The 22,760-nt window shown below is 42.2% G+C and overlaps 1 protein-coding gene across 1 annotated transcript in view; it reads right to left on the bottom strand.

Annotated features, from left to right (window-relative positions):
• Positions 1-5,116: 5,116 nt before the first annotated feature.
• Positions 5,117-22,760, bottom strand: part of LOC144892745 (lysosomal amino acid transporter 1 homolog) — a 55,105-nt gene continuing 37,461 nt past the window's right edge. The window contains exons 8-9 of the mRNA XM_078781082.1: positions 18,447-18,578; positions 5,117-5,242 (exon numbers count right to left, since the gene is read on the bottom strand). Of these exons, the coding sequence (XP_078637208.1) occupies positions 5,117-5,242; positions 18,447-18,578 (258 nt within the window). The remainder of the gene's footprint in view (positions 5,243-18,446; positions 18,579-22,760) is intronic.

Here is a 22,760-nt window from a genome sequence, read left to right as displayed (position 1 = left end):
CGATAACCTTCCAGGTCCTCATTGACGTTATCAATTCGTACATTAGTGGCGCCAATTTTGTCTTCCAACTTTTCCCCCATTCGGACAGCCTGGGTCGTACCCTCTTCTATTTTTAGTCATTTCATCCCTTTTTGATTCAAATTCCACTACCATTACCTGCTCCATCTCCCCGAATTTCGTCTGCAATTCACCCAGCCTGTCTAATTTGACTATCCATTTTCCCTTCCATTTTATCAATTCGTTCCCCCAGTTGTTGTTATTTCCTCCATTTTTTCCCTTCCATTTCATCAAATTGCCTCTCCAATTCTCCCTTCAACCCAACAATTTGATTTTCCATCTGTTCACTGCACTCATTCTGAGCATTAATTTTCTCACCCATTGCTCCCATCCGTTCCCCATTTTTATAAACATTCTCTTTTATTTCCCTCATTTCGTCACTCATTCCCTTCATTTGTTCCTTTTGTTCATCCATTTTATTATTCATTCATTCATTTCACACATTAATGTTGCAAAGATGGCCTGGAAACCCATCGGGTCTGTTCCCATTGTCCCAAGCTCCCTCATGGGGGAGGGGGTGGACTAATGCTTGGGACGGGGGAAGTTCCACTCCTATCTTCTAATTCCTCTATCTCCGGCTCACTTCCATAGTCTTCGGGATGCTTCACCCTCTCAGCCATGCCGTTCACGTCTGCCATTACATGCAGACCAGGCAGTTCTCCCTCGCGCGTAATTTACTTCAGAATTTTTTATTTTTTGAAAACGGGATGTTGCGCTTCGCACACCAATAAACTATAGAATTTGACACCCAGGTACTGCGATTACCTCCCCCTCTACGTGGGAAAGCCAATCGTGAAAAATTTTGGTTCCAAATGCTGGGCACAATTTTTACCCAGCGGATGTCGATATCACAACCCTCGAACACCGAGTGCCCGTCGAGTCCAAATCCCACACACCTGACACCAGTTGTCGTGTGACTACCCTGTAGTGAACACCACAGGGCGACACGGATGACAAAACTAGCTTTACTCCAAGGCGTTCAATCCAAAAATGATGGTATTCTTCATACACGACAGAAAGGAGGATGACGAACTTACCTGGACAGCTTCCACCAGACTTCTTCACACCTGGATAAATTAATTCCAAGCTAACACAGGATTAAAATGTACAAAAATACTGGCTTTATTAAAGAAAATGCTGGTAACAAAGGATGCATTATAAAACTAAATTCCTAATTGGAGTTCCCCCATGCAGACAAAGGGAAATATAAGAGAACGAAAATAAATGTGTGTTATTTGTGGGCACTTAGCTCCGAGCTGCTCTTGAATCTTGTCAGGAATCATCCCGATTCCCACGTCCTTCCGCCCGAAAATGCGCTCATTGGCGCGAAATCTGTGCACGGGAATGACCTTGGCACGCAGCTAGCTCTTCCAGCCGCGCTTGTCCTCACGTCCCCGTTCACAAACACCAACACCCACGTCTCCCAGCGCAAGAACGCCACGAACTCCGACCACTCGCCGTGAACTCCCGAAGCAATGCAAGATATCAAATCGTGACCGTTCACCGCCAAAGATCAGAGCCAGCCACGAGAAGACGAAGACGAGAAGAAGCCAAGAGAGAAGACTCGTGAACTTCGACCGTTCGTTGTCAAATCCCGAAAATCAGAGCCAGCCACGAGAAAATGTCGGGGAGACGACCGCTCGCCACAAAACCCACAACATGAGGAAATCAAGAAGCAAGAAGAGGAGAAGAGAGAAAATGTCGGGCAAAGCGGTCTTTTATACTCGGGGCTCTGACGTCATCCTACGACGTCTCCGTGTCCACTCCTATCAGCGAGTCCCATCTTAGCAGTCTTTGAGCCAATCAATCCCAGACCAATCACTGCCCTTCGGGGGGGGGGGGGGGGGGGGTGGCCTCCCGGGTGGTCTGCCTGTTTGTTGTGGCGATATGACGGCTGGCAGCGCCAGCGGTATTGTTCAATGCCTGGTTTCAGGTTGGTTTTTATTTAGTGTGGTAATTGTGCGATTACCTGTCTAAGTGTGTGCTGCATGTATCATAAGGAACAGAGGTAAAAAAAAAACAAAAAACAGAGGCCATTACATACAGGGGATTTACCATTAATCCCTAACTAATTAACATATCCCACCCCTCATGATGGGAATGAAGATACGCTCTTCCGTGACACGGTCTACCGGATCCCGACTTAAGATACATGAGGGTTTCTTCTTCTTCTTCTTCACAGTAGGAACACACTACCTGTGCAAAGTCGACCTGGACTAAGGTATTGCCTATCCCCCACAAATGTAACAATATTTTAATTAGTCCATAAGAGTAGATCGTGTTTCCAAGGCAAGGCACGTTTGAATCGGCCGAACCAAAATGGTGGCTAAGACCTCCTGTGAGAAGTTGGGCTGACCAAGGATGAAACTTTTCATAAAAGTACGTCATTAACCCTTGGCCGGCCACTATTTAAACCTCCATATGCTGGCTACCACATGCTTTATATATTTATTTATTTTCATCTTATGCTTGGTCCAAGATCCTCTTGTTTACAAACATATTACGAGCAACTTCCTAAGCAATTAGCGGCTCTGATATATTCCACGTAATGTTCGGTCTGCGTTGCCGCAAGTTGCTCAGAAAGTGCAACGGAGGCTTTTGCTATGTGCACAATTTGGCGGTTCTCCCACAGCTTCCTGGCCTGAAATGCGTGCTGTGAGTCTGAGGTGCGACGGAGGTTTTTGCTGTGTGTGCACACATGATACACATGACATGCTATGAATAGTTCCAAAATGAATCTAAATATTATGTCAGTTGAGATGTTAAGCTCAGATGAGGAAGGTATGGACGATGACGATTTTCGGCATGAGTGATCTCTCAAACAGGGAAAGTTAAACTGACAGCAATGACAACAATGCTGGGGGAGTTGTGCAACCAGGGCCTACATCTATCTATAATTCCATTAATCTCTGTGTGTGTGTTTGTATGTTTGTATGTTTGTATGTTTGTATGTGACCGCTGTTTCTCGACAACCACGGGTCCGATATACTTGAAACTTGCCAGGTATATTGCTGGGGACCCGAGGATGTGCCTTTTCAAGGTTTGAAATTAATCGGACAAGTAGTTACCGAGCTATGGCGATTTAGCCGTTCGCCGTTCGCTTTGGCGTTGCGAATGGACCAAACCATTTCATGTAAATAGAGGGGGGGGGGGGGTTCTGTGGTCGTTGCGAATGGACCAAACCATTTCATGTAAATAGAGGGGGGGGATTGTCACTGTACTCGCAAGCCGTTCGCCGTTCGCTTTGGCGTTGCGAATGGACCAAAACATTTCATGGACCAAACCATTTCATGTAAATAGAGGGGGGGGGGATTGTCACCGTACTCGCACCCACGTACCCACGTACGGGCATTGCACCCACGTACGGGCATGCCCTAGTCTATCTATAATTCCACTAATCTCTGTGTGTATGTTTGTCTGTGACCGCTGTTTCTCGACAACCACGGGTCCGATATACTTGAAACTTGCCAGGTATATTGCTGGGGACCCGAGGATGTGCCTTTTCAAGGAAGGTTTCATATTAATCGGACAAGTAGTTACCGAGCTATGTCCAAAAAACGATTCAACCAATCAGAGAGCAGCGAGTTATCACGTGTGCCGGACGTGGCGAACAGACTCTGCCTCGGACGGCACATTTGAGAGCGTATTCATTTATTTCACGTTGGCAAACTATGTTGCCGCTATGTTGGCGTTAAACTATGTTTTAAAACGAATTAAAACTAATTTGCGATTCTTTCGCTTTCCTGCGCGTTTGTGCACGCTATGGCGATTTCTTTACCAAACTCCGCAAGCCGTTCGCTTTGGACCAAACCATTTCATGTAAATAGAGGGGGGGGATTGTCACCGTACTCGCAAGCCGTTCGCTTTGGACCAAACCATTTCATGTAAATAGAGGGGGGGGATATAATTTTAGATATAGATATAGTACGGGCATGCCCTAGTTTTACTAAAAGCGATAAATGTGGAAAGTACTCCACTTGACTATTTTAAGCTTGTTCTGGGATGATGTTCTTTGGGATTTACTTCTCACAAAGCTAATTCCCAAGCTGAAGTGTGATTGCAGCTCTACCAAACTACGCAGCAAAGTCTTTCAACAAAAGCCTCTTCCTTTGGCAGAGTTGAAGGCATATTTTGCTCAGAGTCACCATGGAAATGCTGATACATAAACAAGGTACCAGCAGTATTGGCAGCCGAAGAATGTTACGCTTACTTGCGCAACTGGTTTTCCAAAGGTCATGGCAAAAGACCGGTTCCTTGCAATATGGTCACTTCTATATTGTATAAATGAGAATGATCCACAGCTTGACAAGACCCACCCAGTGTTCAATTATTTGATTGAGAAATTCAAGCATTACTTTGTTCCAGATTGGGAACTCCCACTTGATGAGGGAATGACCCCACTAAAAACAAACTGTCCTTAAAACAGTACATGAAGGACAAACCGATCCGTTGGGGGAATCAAGACTTTTCTTCTATGTGGCAGTGAAAATGGGTGAAGTTTACACCGGGAGAATAATGATGCCGAAGCTATGGATAACCTTGGGGTTACAAGGAACTGGGTTGTCCAAACGACTGACGGAGTTTCAAGACAGAATTCTTCTCTGTACACCGACAAATTCTACACCTCAGTTGAGATGGTTGAATATTTGATCATAAAACAAGGGATAAGGATGTGTGGAACGACAATGGCCAACAAAAGGGAATTTCCCAAGACTCCAATAAGGAGAAACAATTTCATGTCATGAACATGTCACATCCCATATATTTTGTCATGTCAAACTGTCGCTTCCCCTCTTGAACATGTTCAGCGATATGATGGGACTGATTTTTTTTTTATAGATTCCTGTTGCTTGTCGAAACGCAGTGAAGGCCGATAATGCTTATATGGGGAGGGATGGGGCAGTCAAGAATGACCAAATTACTACATTGCAGAAGTGCCGCAGCCACGACAAATGGCCAAGACACTTGACAAGAGAGTCATCACTTTCCATTTGTTGATAGAGAAACTGTCAGGAACTTGTAGATGTTCAATCTACTGGAGCAGCATTGGGTAAGACACTCAGTAGAGTTTCATGACGAGCGACGACTGATACGGGATGCTCACCATGATGGAGAAAAAGCGCCACATGCGACTACCAATAATCTTGTTATGTGCAGACAGAGGTACCTTAGAGCTAAGCAAACTCTAGGGAAAGGATAAGGACTTGCTAAAACGTTACAAGACAATAGACTGGTGCATGTACTATGGAGAATCGGAAAGCTGGCAAATAACTGCTGCTCTGATTGTAGATAGTATCGGCAATACACTCAAAAAAAGAAGAAAGTAAGACGGTCTATGATTCAAAATATCATTTATGTGTAATTACAGGGCTAGAAAAACATTTTTACAGGCAGAAAACCAAAATGAAACAAATTTCAACTTTTCAGTAGTTTTTCTTCAGGGAGCTCAGGGTGGGTGAGCCAAAAGTCCAAGTAGTTCAGGGTTCAAAAGATTAATTACCTTCAAAGGGGGCATTTTCATTCATACACTCCTTTGGAGTTCCCCTGGTATGCAAAGTTTCAATCCGCTAGATCGTGTTTTTGGAGTTATGGAGGAGACACGCACAAATCCATTGTCTTTTATTATCAATACTACAGATAAGCAAAGGTACCCTGACTTTGCTGAGCAACGCAGGATTGCTTCGCTGCCTGCCGGGAATGTTAAGCAAAGTGGGGGTTTGGGGGGTGGGGGAGGGGGGGAAGAGGAGAGGAAAGGAGAGGGAGAGCAGTGTAAGGATGGTTAAGCAGAAGGAGGAGTGAGCAGGAGGAGGAGTCAGCGGGGAGCAGGAGCGTTCCATTACCAATAAGCTTGAAGAGCCCACAGCAATCCAATTGCTCCTGGTTTAAATGGCCAAACATGTTCAGCAGATCCAATCCCATCAATCCCCACTTTAACACTTTGAAATTGACTCAATGTGGGTCCATCTTAGAGAGGAATTTTACAAACAGATCATTCAAATCTTCAGGTTTCCTACAGGTATCGCATGTCCCAGTAGAGTTACTCTATCTGATGGAGGTATGAATCAAGACAGCAGGAGGAGGGATGACAGCCTTCTTAAATCATAAAAAAAATACGGCTTGACACAAGAATAGCCAATTTCTTAAAATGCTCAGATTTCGGCAATTTAGTCCTCGAGACCAGATCCTCAAACCCGGTCACAGATTTAAATGATATACTCGTACTTTAATTAGTCCGTGAGAGTAAATCATGTTTCTAAAGCAAGGCACGTTTGAATAGGCCGAAACAAAATGGCAGCCAAGACCCCCGAGGAGGTGATATTGAGCTGACAAGGGTTAAAGTGGTTCATGAAGGTAAGCCGTTACGTTTCTTCAAAAGTGGTATTTACATTTATCCAAAACGCACAGTTTTCATTCATGCATTCCATTGAAGCTCCCTTCCTGTGCATGCAAAGTTTGGGGCAACTCAGTTTCAGGGTTTTGCAGTTACGAGGACACACACATACTTTTATTATTATTATTATCATTAGAGACTGGCAAAGGTACGTGGCATTGCTGGGCAATGCAGAGTCACTGATGGGAATATTGAGATGGGGTGGAGGGAGATGAGTGGGGGAGGGGGAGGAGGTGGAGGAGGGGTTGGGGGAAGAGTGGGGGGAGGGAGGGAGGAAGAGGTGTGGAGGGAGGAGGGGAGGGTAAGAGGAGAGAGAGAAGAGTGGAGAAGGGGAGGGGGAGGGGACGGAGGGAGGGTAGGAGGCAAGGCCTATATGAAGAGCACGAGGAACATCTAAACACTGCACCATGTAGAGTCACTCAACGTGGTAAATCAATCAAAAATGAACGGATTTTCACACAAATTTGTTTTCACCGAGTCGTAATGCAATTTAACGACATCCATAAATGAAAATATCAATTGAATGAGAGTTGAAACTAGATACACCCACACACCAAATGAGAAGTTAGTAGTTCGTTTATTTTTCAAGATATTCCGCTCACAAGGTTCAGACATACATGGCGGCGGCCATCTTGGATTTTGACGTGGCGACCCAATTTTCAAGAGCGTTCTTCCATATGCGTAGATACACCCACACACCAGATTAGAAGTTAGTAGTTCGTTTATTTTTCAAGATATTCTGCTCACAAGTTTCAGACATATATATGGTGGCGGCCATCTTGGCTTTTGACGTGGCGACCCAACTTTCAATAGCGTTCTTCCTTATGCCTAGATACACCCACACATGATTAGAAGTTGGTACTTCGCTTATTTTTCAAGATATTCCGCTCAAGGTTCAGACATACAAGGCGGCGGCCGTCTTGAATTTTGACGTGGCGACCCAATTTTCAATAGCGTTCTTCCTTATGCGTAGATACACCCACACACCAGATTAGAAGTTAGTAGTTCGTTTATTTTTCAAGATATTCCACTCACAAGGTTCAGACATATATGGCGGCGGCCATCTTGGATTTTGACGTGGGTTGCACCCACACACCAAATTAGAATTCGGTCCTTCGCTTACGCACGCACGCACGGAGGGGAAAACCATAGTCCCCCTTTCGCTCTGCAGTGCGACAGGGGACAATGAGGATGTGAGGCCATCAGGAAGAAAAATACATTTTCAAAGGAAATTCTCCACAGTCATAAAACACGGTTTCTACAAAAGTAATGCATACAGCAATTCGTAGGTATAAAGATCAGACATTCAATGATACGAGTGATGAAAGTGAAAAATGAAATGTTGAGCACTTAAATCGTGCATAAACCGTTGCGGCTTGTTCCAAGGCAAGGTATTTTGAGTAGGCCAAAAAAAGCTGAAGACCCCCCTGTGAGGGATAATGGGCTGACCAAGGATAAAGCCTGTTTTTGTTTTAATTAAATAAGCCAGTTAATGATCTTCAAAAGGGGCATTTAAACATCTACCCACTTTTCATCCATGCACTCCCTTGGAGTTTGACAAGTATGCATGAAAAGTTTGGGCCCGCTAAGTTTAATGGGTTTGGAGTTGTGGAGGACACTCACGGGCACACAGTCAAACCTTGTGAGAGACCGAGGACAGAACAGATCAGGAAGCAACAGAAGAAAATGAACAACAGAGATGGGATGGGGACACCAACTAGAATAGAAACAAGTACACATACATTCAAAGTACACCGCCCCCTTGCCAAATAATTCAATATCCTACAGCGCGGCATTGCCGGGGCGCCTCTGGCGCCCGGCAATACTGCAGTGCAGCTCATAGAGGCTGCTTTGGGAGGGAGAGGTGTACGCTAATTCATTGATTAATTGTATAATTAAAATCAATAAAAGATTATCACAAATTATTTTCTTAATCAATTGGCTAATAGCATAACTAAACCACTCGTGCTTCATCCGAAGTTGTATCTTTTAGAAATTTAATTAAATAAGTCATTAATAAAAAATTAAATAATTAATTGATTCACCAATAAATAATTAATCGATTAAATGATTAATCAATAAATCAAAAATATCCTTGATAGCCACATTACTGTGTAATGATGATAGCCACATCCTTGATAGTCACTGTCATGTCCAAATATTAGCTTCCCAGCTCAAAAGGTGCCTGAGATATTGGCGAAATGAGAAAGAAAATAAATAAATGATTAATAATGAAAATAAATAAATAATAATCATTAAAAAATTAAATTATTAATCAATTCGGTCACAGAACACATAAACCACCACAATTTCATCAGAATCTGTAACTGATTTTTATTTATTTTTTTGCAATTAATCGAATAATTAAATAATTAATCGATTAATTGATTAATCAATAAATCAAAAATATCCTTGATAGCCACATCATTTGGTCACTCATGTCCAAATATTAGCTTCCGATCTCAAAAGGTGCCTGAGATATTGGCCAAATGAGAAAGAAAATAAATAAATGATTAATAATGAAAATAAATAAATAATAATCATAAAAAAATTAAATTCTTAATCAATTCGGTCAGAGAACACAGAAACCACCACCATTTCATCAGAATGTGCAACTTAAAAAAATTTTTTTTTTTGTCATTAATCGAATAATTAAATAATTAATCGATTAATTGATTAATTGATTAATTAATAAATCAAAAATAGCCTTTGCAGCCAAATCACCTGGTCATTGGCATGTCCAAATATCAGCTTCCTAACTCAAAAGGTGCCTGAGTTAATGGTCAGAAGAGAAAGGAAATTTAATTAATTAAATAAGTACTTAATTAATCGCTAATAATTAAATAACTCCTCAATTAATTGATTAATCAAAAAACAAAAAATACAGTTTTTGAAAAAGGACTTGCTCACTACTGTGCCGAAATTTCAGCTTCCTAGCTCAAAGGATGGCTGAGATATCGTCCGGACAAACAAACAAAAAAGAAAACAAACAAGAAAACAAACAAGTACAGATACATTCAAAGTACACCGCCCCCATGCCAAATAATTAAATATCCTACAGCGCGGCATTGCCGGGGCGCCTCTGGCGCCCGGCAATACCGCAGTGCAGCTCATTGAGGCTGCATTGGGAGGGAGAGGTGTACGCTAATTGATTGATTAATTGTATAATTAAAATCAATAAAAGATTATCACAAAATATTTTCATAATCAATTGGCTAATAACATAAATAAACCACTAGTGCTTCATCCAAAGATGTATCTTTTAGAAATTTAATATAACTAGAGCCTAGATACACCTAGAGCGTGCCCGTACGTGGGTGCAAAAAAACATGCGTGCAAACAACAACAACAAAAAAAAACTTTGAAACCACGTGGCAGTAACGACCACAGAACCCCCCCCCCCCCTCTATTTACATGAAATGGTTTGGTCCATTCGCAAAGCCAAAGTGAACGGCTTGCGAGTACGGTAGAACCCCCCCCTCTATTTACATGAAATGGTTTGGTCCATTCGCAAAGCCAAAGCGAACGGCTAAATCGCCATAGCTCGGTAACTACTTGTCCGATTAATATGAAACCTTGAAAAGGCACATCCTCAGGTCCCCAGCAATATACCTGGCAAGTTTCAAGTATATCGGACCCGTGGTTGTCGAGAAACAGCGGTCACAGACACACACACATACACACACACATACACACACACATACACACACACATACACACAGAGATTACTGGAATTATAGATAGATGTCATTAATAAAAAATTAAATAATTAATTGATTAATCAACAAATAATTAATCGATTAATCAATAAATAATTAATCGATTAAATGATTAAACAAATAAATCAAAAATATCCTTGATAGCCACATCACTTGGTCACTGTCATGTCCAAATATTAGCTTCCCAGCTCAAAAGGTCCCTGAGATATTGGCCAAATGAGAAAGAAAATAAATAAATGATTAATAATGAAAATAAATAAATAATAATCATTAAAAAATTAAATTATTAAACAATTCGGCCACAGAACACAAAAACCACCAACATTTCATCAGAATCTGTAAATCAAATTTTTTTTTTTGCGTAATTAATTGAATAATTAAATAATGAATCGATTAATTGATTAATTGATTGATCAATAAATCAAAAATATCCTTGTTAGCCACATCACTTGGTCACTCATGTCCAAATATTATCTTCCGAGCTCAAAAGGTGCCTGGGATATTGGCCAAATGAGAAAGAAAATAAATAAATGATTAATAATGAAAATAAATAGTAATCATAAAAAATTAAATTATCAATCAATTCGGTCAGAGAACACATGAACCACCACCATTTCATCGGAATCTGTAACTAAAAAAAAAACAAAAAAATTTAGTCATTAATCGTAATAATTAAATAATGAATCGATTAATTGATTAATTGATTCATTAATAAATCAAAAATATCCTTTGCAGCCAAATCACCTGGTCATTGGCATGTCCAAATATCAGCTTCCTAACTCAAAAGGTGCCTGAGTTAATGGTCAGAAGAGAAAGGAAATTTGATTAACTAAATAAGTACTTAATTCATCGCTAATAATTAAATAACTCCTCAATTAATTGATTATTCAAAAAACAAAAAATACCAATTTTTGATGAAGGACTTGCTCACTACTGTGCCGAAATTTCAGCTTCCGAGCTCGAAGGATGGCTGAGATATCGTTCGGACAAACAAACAAGAAAACAAGAAAGCAAGAAAACAAGAAAGAAAACAAGAAAGAAAACAAGTACACATACATTCAAAGTACACCGCCCCATGCCAAATAATTAAATATGCTGCAGCGCGGCATTGCCGGGGCGCCTCAGGCGCCCGGCAATACCGCAGTGCAGCTCATTGAGGCTGCATTGGGAGGGAGAGGTGTACACGAATTGATTGATTAATTGTATAATTAAAATCAATAAAAGATTATCACAAAATATTTTCATAATCATTTGGCTATTCGCATAACTAAACCACTAGTGCTTCATCCGAAGATGTATCTTTTAGAAATTTAATTAAATAAGTCATTTATAAAAAATTAAATAATTAATTGATTACTCAATAAATAATTAATCGATTAATCAATAAATAATTAATAGATGAAATGATTAATCAATAAATCAAAAATATCCTTGATAGCCACATCACTTGGTCACTCATGTCCAAATATTAGCTTCCCAGCTCAAAAGGTGCCTGAGATATTGGCCAAATGAGAAAGAAAATAAATAAATGATTAATAATGAAAAAAAATAAATAATAATCATAAAAAAATTAAATTATTAATCAATTTGGTCAGAGAACACATAAACTACCACTATTTCATCAGAATCTGTAACTTAAAAAAAAAAATTTTTTTTGTCATTAATCGAATAATTAAATAATTAATCGTTTTTTTTTTTTTTTTTTTTTTTTGTTTTGTATACAAGATCGAGGCTCGTGACAGAATGAATTGATTAATTAATAAATCAAAAATATACTTTGCAGCCAAATCACCTGGTCATTGGCATGTCCAAATATCAGCTTCCTAACTCAAAAGGTGCCTGAGTTAATGGTCAGAAGAGAAAGGAAATTTGATTAATTAAATAAGTACTTAATTAATCACTAATAATTAAATAACTCATCAATTTATTGATTAATCAAAAAAAAAAAATACCGTTTTTGACAAAGCACTTTCTCACTATTGTGCCAAAATTTCAGCTTCCTAGCTCAAAGGATGGCTGAGATATCGCCCGGACAAACAAACAAGAAAGAAAACAAGAAACCAGAGTGAAAACTGAGTACTCTCTTTCAGCGTGCGTCACTGCCGAGCCCCCTTTGGTGCCCGGCAATGACGATTTGCAATGCCTGGAGATGGCATAGGAAAGGAGCGGTGTACAACAAGTACAGATACATTCAAAGTACACCGCCCCCATGCCAAATAATTAAATATCCTACAGCGCGGCATTGCCGGCGCCTCTGGCGCCCAGCAATACCGCAGTGCAGCTCATCGAGGCTGCATTGGGAGGGAGAGGTGTACACTAATTGATTGATTAATTGTATAATTAAAATCAATAAAAGATTATCACAAATATTTTCTTAATCAATTGGCTAATGGCATAACTAAACCACTAGTGCCTCATCCGAAGATGTATCTTTTAGAAATTTAATTAAATAACTCATTAATAAAAAATTAAATAATTAATTGATTACTCAATAAATAATTAATCGATTAATCAATAAATAATTAATAGATGAAATGATTAATCAATAAATCAAAAATATCCTCGATAGCCACATCACTTGGTCACTCATGTCCAAATATTAGCTTCCCAGCTCAAAAGGTGCCTGAGATATTGGCAAAATGAGAAAGAAAATAAAGAAATGATTAATAATGAAAATAAATAAATAATAATCATAAAAAAATTAAATTATTAATCAATTTGGTCAGAGAACACATAAACTACCACTATTTCATCAGAATCGGTAACTTTAAAAAAAAAAATTTTTTTGTCATTAATCGAATAATTAAATAATTAATCGATTAATTGATTAATTAATAAATCAAAAATAGCCTTTGCAGGCAAATCACCTGGTCATTGGCATGTCCAAATATCAGCTTCCTAACTCAAAAGGTGCCTGAGTTAATGGTCAGAAGAGAAAGGAAATTTGATTAATTAAATAAGTACTTAATTAATCGCTAATAATTAAATAACTCCTCAATTTATTGATTAATCAAAAAAAAAAAATACCGTTTTTGACAAAGCACTTTCTCACTATTGTGCCAAAATTTCAGCTTCCTAGCTCAAAGGATGGCTGAGATATCGCCCGGACAAACAAACAAGAAAACAAGAAAACAAGAAAACAACCAGAGTGAAAACTGAGTACTCTCTTTCAGCGTGCGTCACTGCCGAGCCCCCTTCGGTGCCCAGCAATGACGATTTGCAATGCCTGGAGATGGCATAGGAAAGGAGCGGTGTACAATTAATAATGAAAATAAATAAATAATCATGAAAAAATTAAATTATTAATCAATTCGGTCACAGAACACATAAACCACCACCATTTCATCAGAATCTGTAACTGTTTTTTTAAATATTATTATTAATTAATCGAATAATTAAATAATTAATCGATTAATTGATTAATTTATTAATCAATAAATCAAAAATATCCTTGATAGCCACATCACTTGGTCACTCATGTCCAAATATTAGCTTCCGAGCTCAAAAGGTGCCTGAGATATTGGCCAAATGAGAAAGAAAATAAATAAATGATTAATAATGAAAATAAATAAATAATAATCATAAAAAATTAAATTATTAATCAATTCGGTCAGAGAACACATAAACCACCACCATTTCATCAGAATCTGTAACTTTAAAAAAACAAACATTTTAGTCATTAATCGAATAATTAAATAATTAATCGATTAATTGATTAATTAATAAATCAAAAATAGCCTTTGCAGCCAAATCACCTGGTCATTGGCATGTCCAAATATCAGCTTCCTAAGTCAAAAGGTGCCTGAGTTACTTATCAGAAGAGAAAGGAAATTTGATTAATTAAATAGGTACTTAATTTATCGCTAATAATTAAATAACTCCTCAATTAATTGATTAATCAAAAAACAAAAAATACCGTTTTTGACAAAGGACTTGCTCACTACTGTGCCGAAATTTCAGCTTCCTCGCTCAAAGGATGGCTGAGATATCGCCTGGACAAACAAACAAGAAAACAAGAAAACAAACAAGAAAACAACCAAGAAAACAAACAAACAAACAACCAGAGTGAAAACTGAGTACTCCCTTTCAGCGTGCGTCACTGCCGAGCCCCCTTCGGTGCCCAGCAATGACGATTTGCAATGCCTGGAGATGGCATAGGAAAGGTGCGGTGTACAACAAGGGATGTTGGGAAGAATGAGAGGTAGGGGACAATGCATCGGATGGGCAAGATGGATATAAAGCACTGGACTTGTGGTGAGGGGGTGGGTAGTGGGGGAAGAGGTAAGAGATACAGAAGATAATAGTTTTTGATGGATTATCTGAGAGGGGGTGAACAGCTTTCCCGAAGACCTGGGGAGAAGAATGACAAAGTAGATTCCATGGATGGGAGAAAAGAGAAACGAATGAGAACCTCAGGGGGCAGGAGGAGGTGTGAAGGAAAACATGGGGCAGAAAAAAAGAAAATGAAAAAAAAAGGAGGAAAAAGCACAGAAAGGGCAGTGGATGCAAGACCAGAAGGAGACAGAAGACCGACTGCCAGCCTGTCTGCAATGACAAAGTGATAGGCCCATAGACAAAGCTTCATCGTGGGAGATTTCCATGAGCTTGAAGATAATTGAACATCCACATGGAATAGCAGACTAGACCGGTGGTTTTATCAAAAAAAATTTAAAAGTTGATTATCTACAATGAAACACCCCATTTGCAAAGCACGAGAGAAAGATTTGTCAAATTATATCAAGAGTCAAACCCAGCAGGGACAACTCAAAACTAAGCATATGAGGAGATTTGATAGTAGAGTAGTTACAGTGCCTTCAGAAAGTATACAGTTTGTTGTGTTAAAACCTGAATTTAAATTGGATTACATCGAGATGGTCACTGATCTACACATAACACCCCATAATATCAATGTGAAATATATATACATATTTTCGAAATTTATACAAAATAATTAAAAATTAAAAGCTGAAATGTCAAGTCAATAGGTATTCAACTCCTTTGCTATGGCACTCCAAATTGAGCTCGGTTGGATCCGATTCCCTTGGTTCATCCTTGAAATGTCTCCTTCAACTTGATTGGAGTCCACCTGTGGCCAATTCAATTGATTGGACATGATTTAGAAAGAAACCTCTTTATATAAGGTTCCACATTTGACAGTGCATGTCTGAGTAGAAACCCATTGTACCATGAAGTCCAAGGAACGGTCTGTAGAACTATGAGATAGAATTGTGAGGAAGCATAGATCTGGGGAAGGGTATAAAACAATTTCTAGAGTGGTGAAAGTTCCCAGGAGCACAGTGACCTCCATCATTAGGAAATGGAAATAATATGGAACTACCCAGAATTTTCCTCGAGCTGGCCGTCCGGCTAAACAGAGAAACGAGGACCTTGGCCGTAGAGGTGACCAAGAACCCAATGACCACTCTCACACAACTACAGAGTTCCTTGGGCGAGATAGGAGAAAAAGCCGGAAGGAGAACAGTCTCTGCAGCACTTCACAAATCTAGGATTTATGTGAGTGTGGCCAAACGGAAGCCACTCTTGAGAAAAAGGCACACGACAGCACACCTGGAGTTTGCAAAAAGGCACGTGAAAGACTCAGAGCATGAGGCAAAATATTCTGTGATCTGATGAGACAAAAATGTAGCTCTTTGGCCTGAATGCAAAGGTCTATGTCTGGTGGAAACCGAGCACAGCTAATCACCTATCGAACAATCCTAACTGTGAAGCATGGCAGCATCATGCTCTGGGGATGCCTTTCAGTGACAGGAACTGGAAGACTTGTAAAGATGGAGGGAACAATGAATGGAGTCAAATACAGACAAATTCTTGAGGAGAACCTGCTTCAGAATGCAAAAGACCTTAGACTGTGGCAAAGATTTACGTTCCAACAGGATAATGACCCCAAGCATACGGCCAAAGCAACACTGGAATGGCTTTAGAACAAGAACATGAAAGTCATCGAGTGGCCCAGTCAAAGCCCAAACTTGAATCCCACTGAGAATTTGTAGAAAGACCTGAATATTGCCGTTCACTGATGCTCCCCATCCAACTTGACAGAGCTTGAGCAAATGTGCAAAGAAGGATGGGAGAAACTCCCCAAATCCAGATAGGCAAAGCTGATATAGACATACCCAAAGCTGTAATCACTGCACTTCTTTGAAGTATCGACTCAGGGGGTTGAATACTTATGTAAATTAGATATTTTTGTATTGCATTTTTAATTAATTTGTAAAAATTTCGAAACAAAAAATAAATAAATAAATCAAAATTCCACTTTGGCGTTGTGGGTTATTATGTGTAGATCAGTGATGTAGATCAGTGATCAATTTGATCCATTTTAAATTCAGGCCGTAACAACAAAATGTGAAAAACGTCAAGGAGTGTGAATACTTCATGAAGGCACCAACAATGAAAGGGGGAAGGAGAGAGATATCTCGATATAAAGAAGTGTTGACATTCCAAGTTGAGATCATGTAACATATGGGTAAAACCCACACAAAACAATAGTCTTCATCCAGATAAACGCATGAACCTCAATAGAGTTGAGGTCTCTGACGGGGGCTTTATTAGCCCCATTGTACACAGTTACACTTGGATGCGCCCATTTTGGTTCTCTAAAAAGGTATTTTTCCATTTCAATTACTTCGGCGGAGTTCGAGCTTTGCCACCCCATTCAACTGTCAGATCAACAATGCACGTTCACAATGTGCTCACCCAGTTATGGACTGCGGAATCAATCAAAAACTTGCACTTTTTTTTTTAATCCAAGATATAATTTACACGATGAAAAATATAGCTCTCCCCCATGTATGTTTTTGTTTGTCTAAAATGCAAGAATTTAAAAAAAAAAGAAAAAAGTCACAGCTTCAAAATAATAGAACAGAAAAAAAACTCGAAATAGTGTGTAGTGTTTGTCAAGTGCTGTTCACCACACTGAGGTTTGACCTTTATCTAACAAGTGAAGTTATAAATACAATTTGTTCTCATTTTCAACTAAAATTTGGCTTTTTCCGGTCCCTCGGGCGACGAGGCTTGCTTCGATCTCTCCACGGCATCGAAGTTTGAGTGTTTTCCCATTCGTGTCTTTGTCGGGTTTCCGCTGGTTGTTTTGTTGTGTGTGTGTTGTTGTGTGTTTCTGTTTAGTTTTGGTTTTGTGGTTGTTGCGGATTTGTGTGTGATTGGTCGTTTTTTATTCGCGCGTCATGCTCGGCCTAGTCTTTCCGGCTCCCTTCCCCCCGTCGGTGTTTTGTGAATGTAAGTTCTTTCCTTCAGAGTATTTGCTTGTTTCTTTGATTTTCTTTTCTCCCCCCTGCCTCTCGCGGGCATCTTAGTGTATTAGGTGTACATCTTAGTGTATACGGCGTGAAGCTGGAAGGTGTGAAAACATTTTGCTACCTCGGAGACATGCTGAATGGAGAAGGTGGATCAGACTCGGCAACGGTTGCTCGAGTGAGATGTGCATGGAAGAAGTTTCGGGAACTGAGTGGCGTGCTGATGAGGAGGGGAGTGTTGCTGAAGCTGAAGGGAAAGGTGTATGCTGCATGTGTGAGAAGTGTTATGATTTATGGGAGCGAGACATGGGTAATGAACGTAGAGCAGCAACGAAGGCTGGAAAGGGTGGAAATGCGAATGGTTCGATGGATGTGCGGAGTATCGTTGAGAGAGAGGAAGACAAATGATGAATTGCGAAAGATGATGGGAATAGAGCCTGTGGTTGATGCTGTGAAGAGGAACAGGTTGAGATGGTTTGGTCATGTGTTGAGGAAGGATGAAAGTGACTGGTTGAGAAGAGTGATGGAAATGAATGTAGAAGGAAGTAGAGGATGGGGAAGACCGAGAAAGACTTGGCTAAAGATGGTGGAAGGAGAAATGTGGGCAAGGGGGTTATAACAAGGAGAGATGCAGTAAATAGGGCAAAATGGAGAAGATTGTCATGGGGACCGCAAGGCTAACCCCCGCTCTAGCAGGGAAAATGGCCTTAAAATGCATGTTGTTGTTGTTGTTTCAACTAAAAGGAAATTGTTCAGCTTCAGACTAAAAAGTTTGAATCAAAGCTTCAACCAAACAAACACCAAAGTGCAAACTATTCTCTTAGCAACTTGAGGCATTCCTCCAGCCACCCCAACCCCAACAGTTTAAAAAAAAGACGTTTTCTCAAGCAATCAATAGTGGCACATCAAAACCTTTGAAAGGTTGCATTGCTCAAGCAGCTTCCAAGACAATTACTTATTGAAGAAATTAAATTCAAGGTTTAAAGCGATTTATAAAGTGAAAACCGTGCTTGGGCGGGGGCAGAGAGAGAGAGAGAGAGAGAGAGAGAGAGAGCAGAGATTTGTTATTGGATCAGGTTCCACTTCTTCATCACTCGTCACCGGTGGCTTCCTGTACAGGATGAACTGGGTACTGATCTGTGGATTTTAGGGTTCATCAAGGAAAGAGCACACTTCAGGTTAACATGCACGCAGCGTGAAATTGATTGGCTGCCACAATATTTTGCACAAGGATGTAGTAACATGTCCTCGTAATTAGTTGAGGCACAATCAGTACCATTCCCTTGAAGTACCAGAAAACGGATACGGCGAGTGCGAGCGATCATGCCAGCTGAAGGTTGGGTACAAATCTGTAGGGGTGGCCTTTGTAATGATTCAAATTTGGCTTCAAAATCACAATGCGGAAGACACCTTTTGTCATTCGTTAACAGATGTGGCCGGATCTGTTGAGCAGTTAAAGTTCATGACAAGATGCGAGCTGCTGGGGTCGATCACGAGTGCCGAGATTACAGAAAACCCATTTTGGAGAGACCTTGGACAATGGAGATTGCAAAAAAAAAACCGACAATGGCCCGACATAGAGCACATACCTCCACCAGTCAGAACAGTTTACATTTTGTATGCCACCAATAGGCCGGATCTGCACCCGGACCTTAACCAAAATCGAATTTTTACTCAAACTCAAGACAAAATCTAATCGACTTGTTCTTGTCACCTAACCAACTCGTCCACCAAGTTTCCTTTAAACACGGCCATCACTTTTTGATATATCGTGCTACATGTCGTTTTTGGCCCCATCTCTCAATGGTTGTTGTTTTTCTGGACAACTCAATCTTTTCTCTTTACTTCTGCGGGTTCCTTCTGACGACTCCAATGCAGTATTTGGTTTTCCTTTGATTTTGTATGCAGCCTGTGAGGCTGCGCCGCTGATGCAGTGCCCCCGTTTCCAGTAAGCTGGTATGCATGTTGCCGGCATCGGAGGGATGACAGGCTGAGTCAACCCACCTGGTGTTATTTCAACGGCACGAGAAGTACTCAAACTGAAGACCCGAATCTCTTAAGCCAGCCACCTTAACTGTTAAGAAAACATCTGGCTTCTCTCAATGGTGAAGGAGAACCAACTAGAATGGCACTTCACCATCGCCCAATATGCCTCGGCCCACATTATTACATCATGATACATAATTGTACCAAGTTTGATTTAAATCCCTTCAGCTGTTCTCAAGCATCAAATTTTTACCTGACATGACCTCTGTCTGACCTTTGATGACAAAATCTAATCAATTCATCTTTTCATCATAATATATAGTTGTACCAGGTTTGGTGAAAATCCCATCACTGGTTCACAAGTTAGTGCAGTAACAATTTTTACCTAAGGGGACTGTAGTGAAATTATACCAAGGTGAACCCAGGGAGGGCTCGCTACGAAAGGGGCGTCTATAAGGCCCGGGACAACCGGGGCGCGCGGACACTCCAGCGGAACTCACTGTGACATAGTCCCGTAGAATGAATGGTATGTACGCCCCTAAATGCTGCGCTGACTGTCCTCTCTATTTGACATTGCCATATTGAATCGACCATTGCTCATGAAATACTCTGCCTTTAATGCCTGTTGCATGAATGTATTTTTACAGGATGTACTTCAGATCTAAATGATATTAAACCTACCCAGAGGTCAAGTCGTGTCTGAGCTTGATTTTCACGACATTTAATATCATTTAGATCGCCGGGATGGCTGACCACAAGATGATCGTGGTACCGATCCTCGGAACCGACCCTCAAGCTGAGGGATCTGCATCGGAGTTTGCTCACTGGCTCAACACGCTGGAGAATTACTTTGCTGCTCGCGAGACAGAGCCCACCGCTGCGATAAAGCTGTCCGTGTTACAGTCCAAGGTCCATCACACCGTTTTCAAGAACATTTCTCGATTTGGGACGTACGCTACGGCTCTAGCCGAGCTGAAGCGCCTCTACGTAAAGACACGGAGTGCTGTGCACGGCCGGCATCAACTCACTCAGCAGCGACAGCAACCGTCTGAATCGATCGATCGCTTCGCGCAGGAGTTGCGCTACCTGTTGGCAGACTGCGTGCAGGACGTCCGGACCCACGAGCAAGTGCAGGACGATTTGCTCCGAGATTCATTCATCTCCGGAATTAGTTCTGGAGTCTTGCGGCTCCGTCTCTTGGAGGTCGCGGATCTGACATTTACAGAAGCACTACGGCTGGCACGCGTATACACAGATGCCCGAGAACAATTGACCGCATATGATCACCCACGAGTCGTGGCAGGGACCTCGCAACTCGCGCGACCGGAGAGGGCTACCGCCGAGGATATGGAGGGGGACCCGACCACTACGGCCAAGTCTCTGGAATCTCCTGAAGCGGACTCCGCTTCCGGCCTCACTGCTGCCGCCGCTGCCCGGCCACGGCCTGACCGGTATGCAAAATGTTATTTTTGCGGGAATCGGCAGCACCCTCGCTCTGAATGCCCGGCCCGGGAGGCGACATGCCACCTGTGCTCTACCAAGGGCCATTTTGCAAAGGTCTGCAGGAAGGCCGCTCGGGGCACGCGTCCCCGCGCGACCTTGAATGGGCTCATCGCGGAGCCAACGGATCGAGCGCCGGACGGGGCGCCTCACTCGGCCTTGAAGAGCCGCTCTCCTTCTTGCGGGCCTCTGGCTACCCGCCCGACCTTGGTGAGATACACCGGGCCGCCGAAACAAATGGCGCGAACGCGACCGGCCACAGCGCGACCGACCTTGACTGGCGTTCGAACGCCTACTTCAAACAAGCGACATGCTCTTGCTTTGGAAACTCCTCTCGAAGTGCGGCAAACGCAGCACGTGACTCGAGCCCCATCTGACGGCAGCTTTTACGAATTACATGCACCCACTTTGGCATATGAATCTGCAGACGGCAGAGATCTTTCTCACGTGACGCGAGCGCCATCTGGTGGCGGCTCTTACGAATTACATGCTCCCACTTTGGCATATGGATCTGCAGACGGCAGAGATCTTTCTCACGTGGCTCGAGCGCCATCTGGCGGCTGCTCTTACGACCAACTCACACCCACTCTGGCAAATGAAACTGCTGATGAGCCAACTGACTTCAATGCTCCTGCTGAGGCCCAACCTGCCGACGCTGCCCGAAGGATTGCAGCCAGCGTGGGATCCACCCGCGAGGCGCGATCTTCTCGCCCGGCTGATACCATACCTGCCGGGTCTGCCGGCCTTGCGCAGGCCATCATTCCGCTCACGGTCGCGGGCGTTTTTGCGCAAGCTTTGATTGACACGGGGTCCACGGATAGTTTTATCGATCAGCGACTCGTGCATCAACATGGGTGGCCGGTTCTCGGGACAACCCGCCGGATCTTCATGGCCTCTCAGGGACTTCGGTTGAGCACAAAAGGGGCGTGTCGATTGAAACTTGTGATAAAGGGACGCACATTCCCGGACGTGTATCTCATGGTCTTACCGGCCTTATGCGCTGACGTTCTGTTAGGACTTGATTTCCTGAAGCGGCATGGACGTTTGGAAATAGACTTCGGAGGGCCGGACACGCTCGCTGTGTGCGCCCTCGCTCAAATGGACATGGAGCCACTCTCACTGTTCCCCAACCTGACTACTGATTGTACCCCTGTAGCCGTCAAATCGCGGCGCTACTCTCGCGCGGATGCGCAATTCATTGCGGAAGAAACGGCCCTGCTCTTAAAGGACGGTATCATAGAACACAGTAGGTCACCGTGGCGGGCCCAAGTCTTAGTGGTGCGGAGTGAGGCCCACCGCCGGCGTATGGTAATCGACTATTCGCAGACGATTAATCGTTTTACACAGCTGGATGCCTACCCCTTACCGGGGATGGACGCCCTGGTACGCCAGGTGGCCCGGTATTCCATTTATAGCACTCTCGATCTGCGTAGTGCGTATCATCAAGTCCCCATCTCTAGGGCTGATCGCGTCTTTACAGCCTTTGAATCGGGTCAGCGGTTGTACCAGTTCACGAGACTTCCCTTTGGGGTAACGAACGGCGTCCCTTGTTTTCAGAGAGCTATGGATGACCTCGTTGCGAAGGAGAATTTGACCGATGTCTTTGTCTATCTGGACAATCTTACGGTTTGTGGGTATGACCAGGAGCATCACGACGCTAATCTGAAACGCTTCCTCGAGGTCACGCGGAAATATCGCCTAACCATGAATGCGGCTAAGTGTCAATACTCTCTACGCACGGTAGACCTTTTGGGGTACACCGTGACCCATGGCTCCGTCTCTCCGGATAAGGAGCGTCTGCGCCCTTTGCTCGATATGGCTCCGCCTAGCGAT

The sequence above is a fragment of the Myxine glutinosa genome, chromosome 6, assembly GCF_964187855.1.
Source record: "Myxine glutinosa chromosome 6, kmMyxGlut1.1, whole genome shotgun sequence".
NCBI classification, from domain to species: Eukaryota; Metazoa; Chordata; class Myxini; order Myxiniformes; family Myxinidae; genus Myxine; species Myxine glutinosa.
Note: the sequence above shows the minus strand (reverse complement) of the source record. Positions and strands in the feature narration are given on the sequence as shown.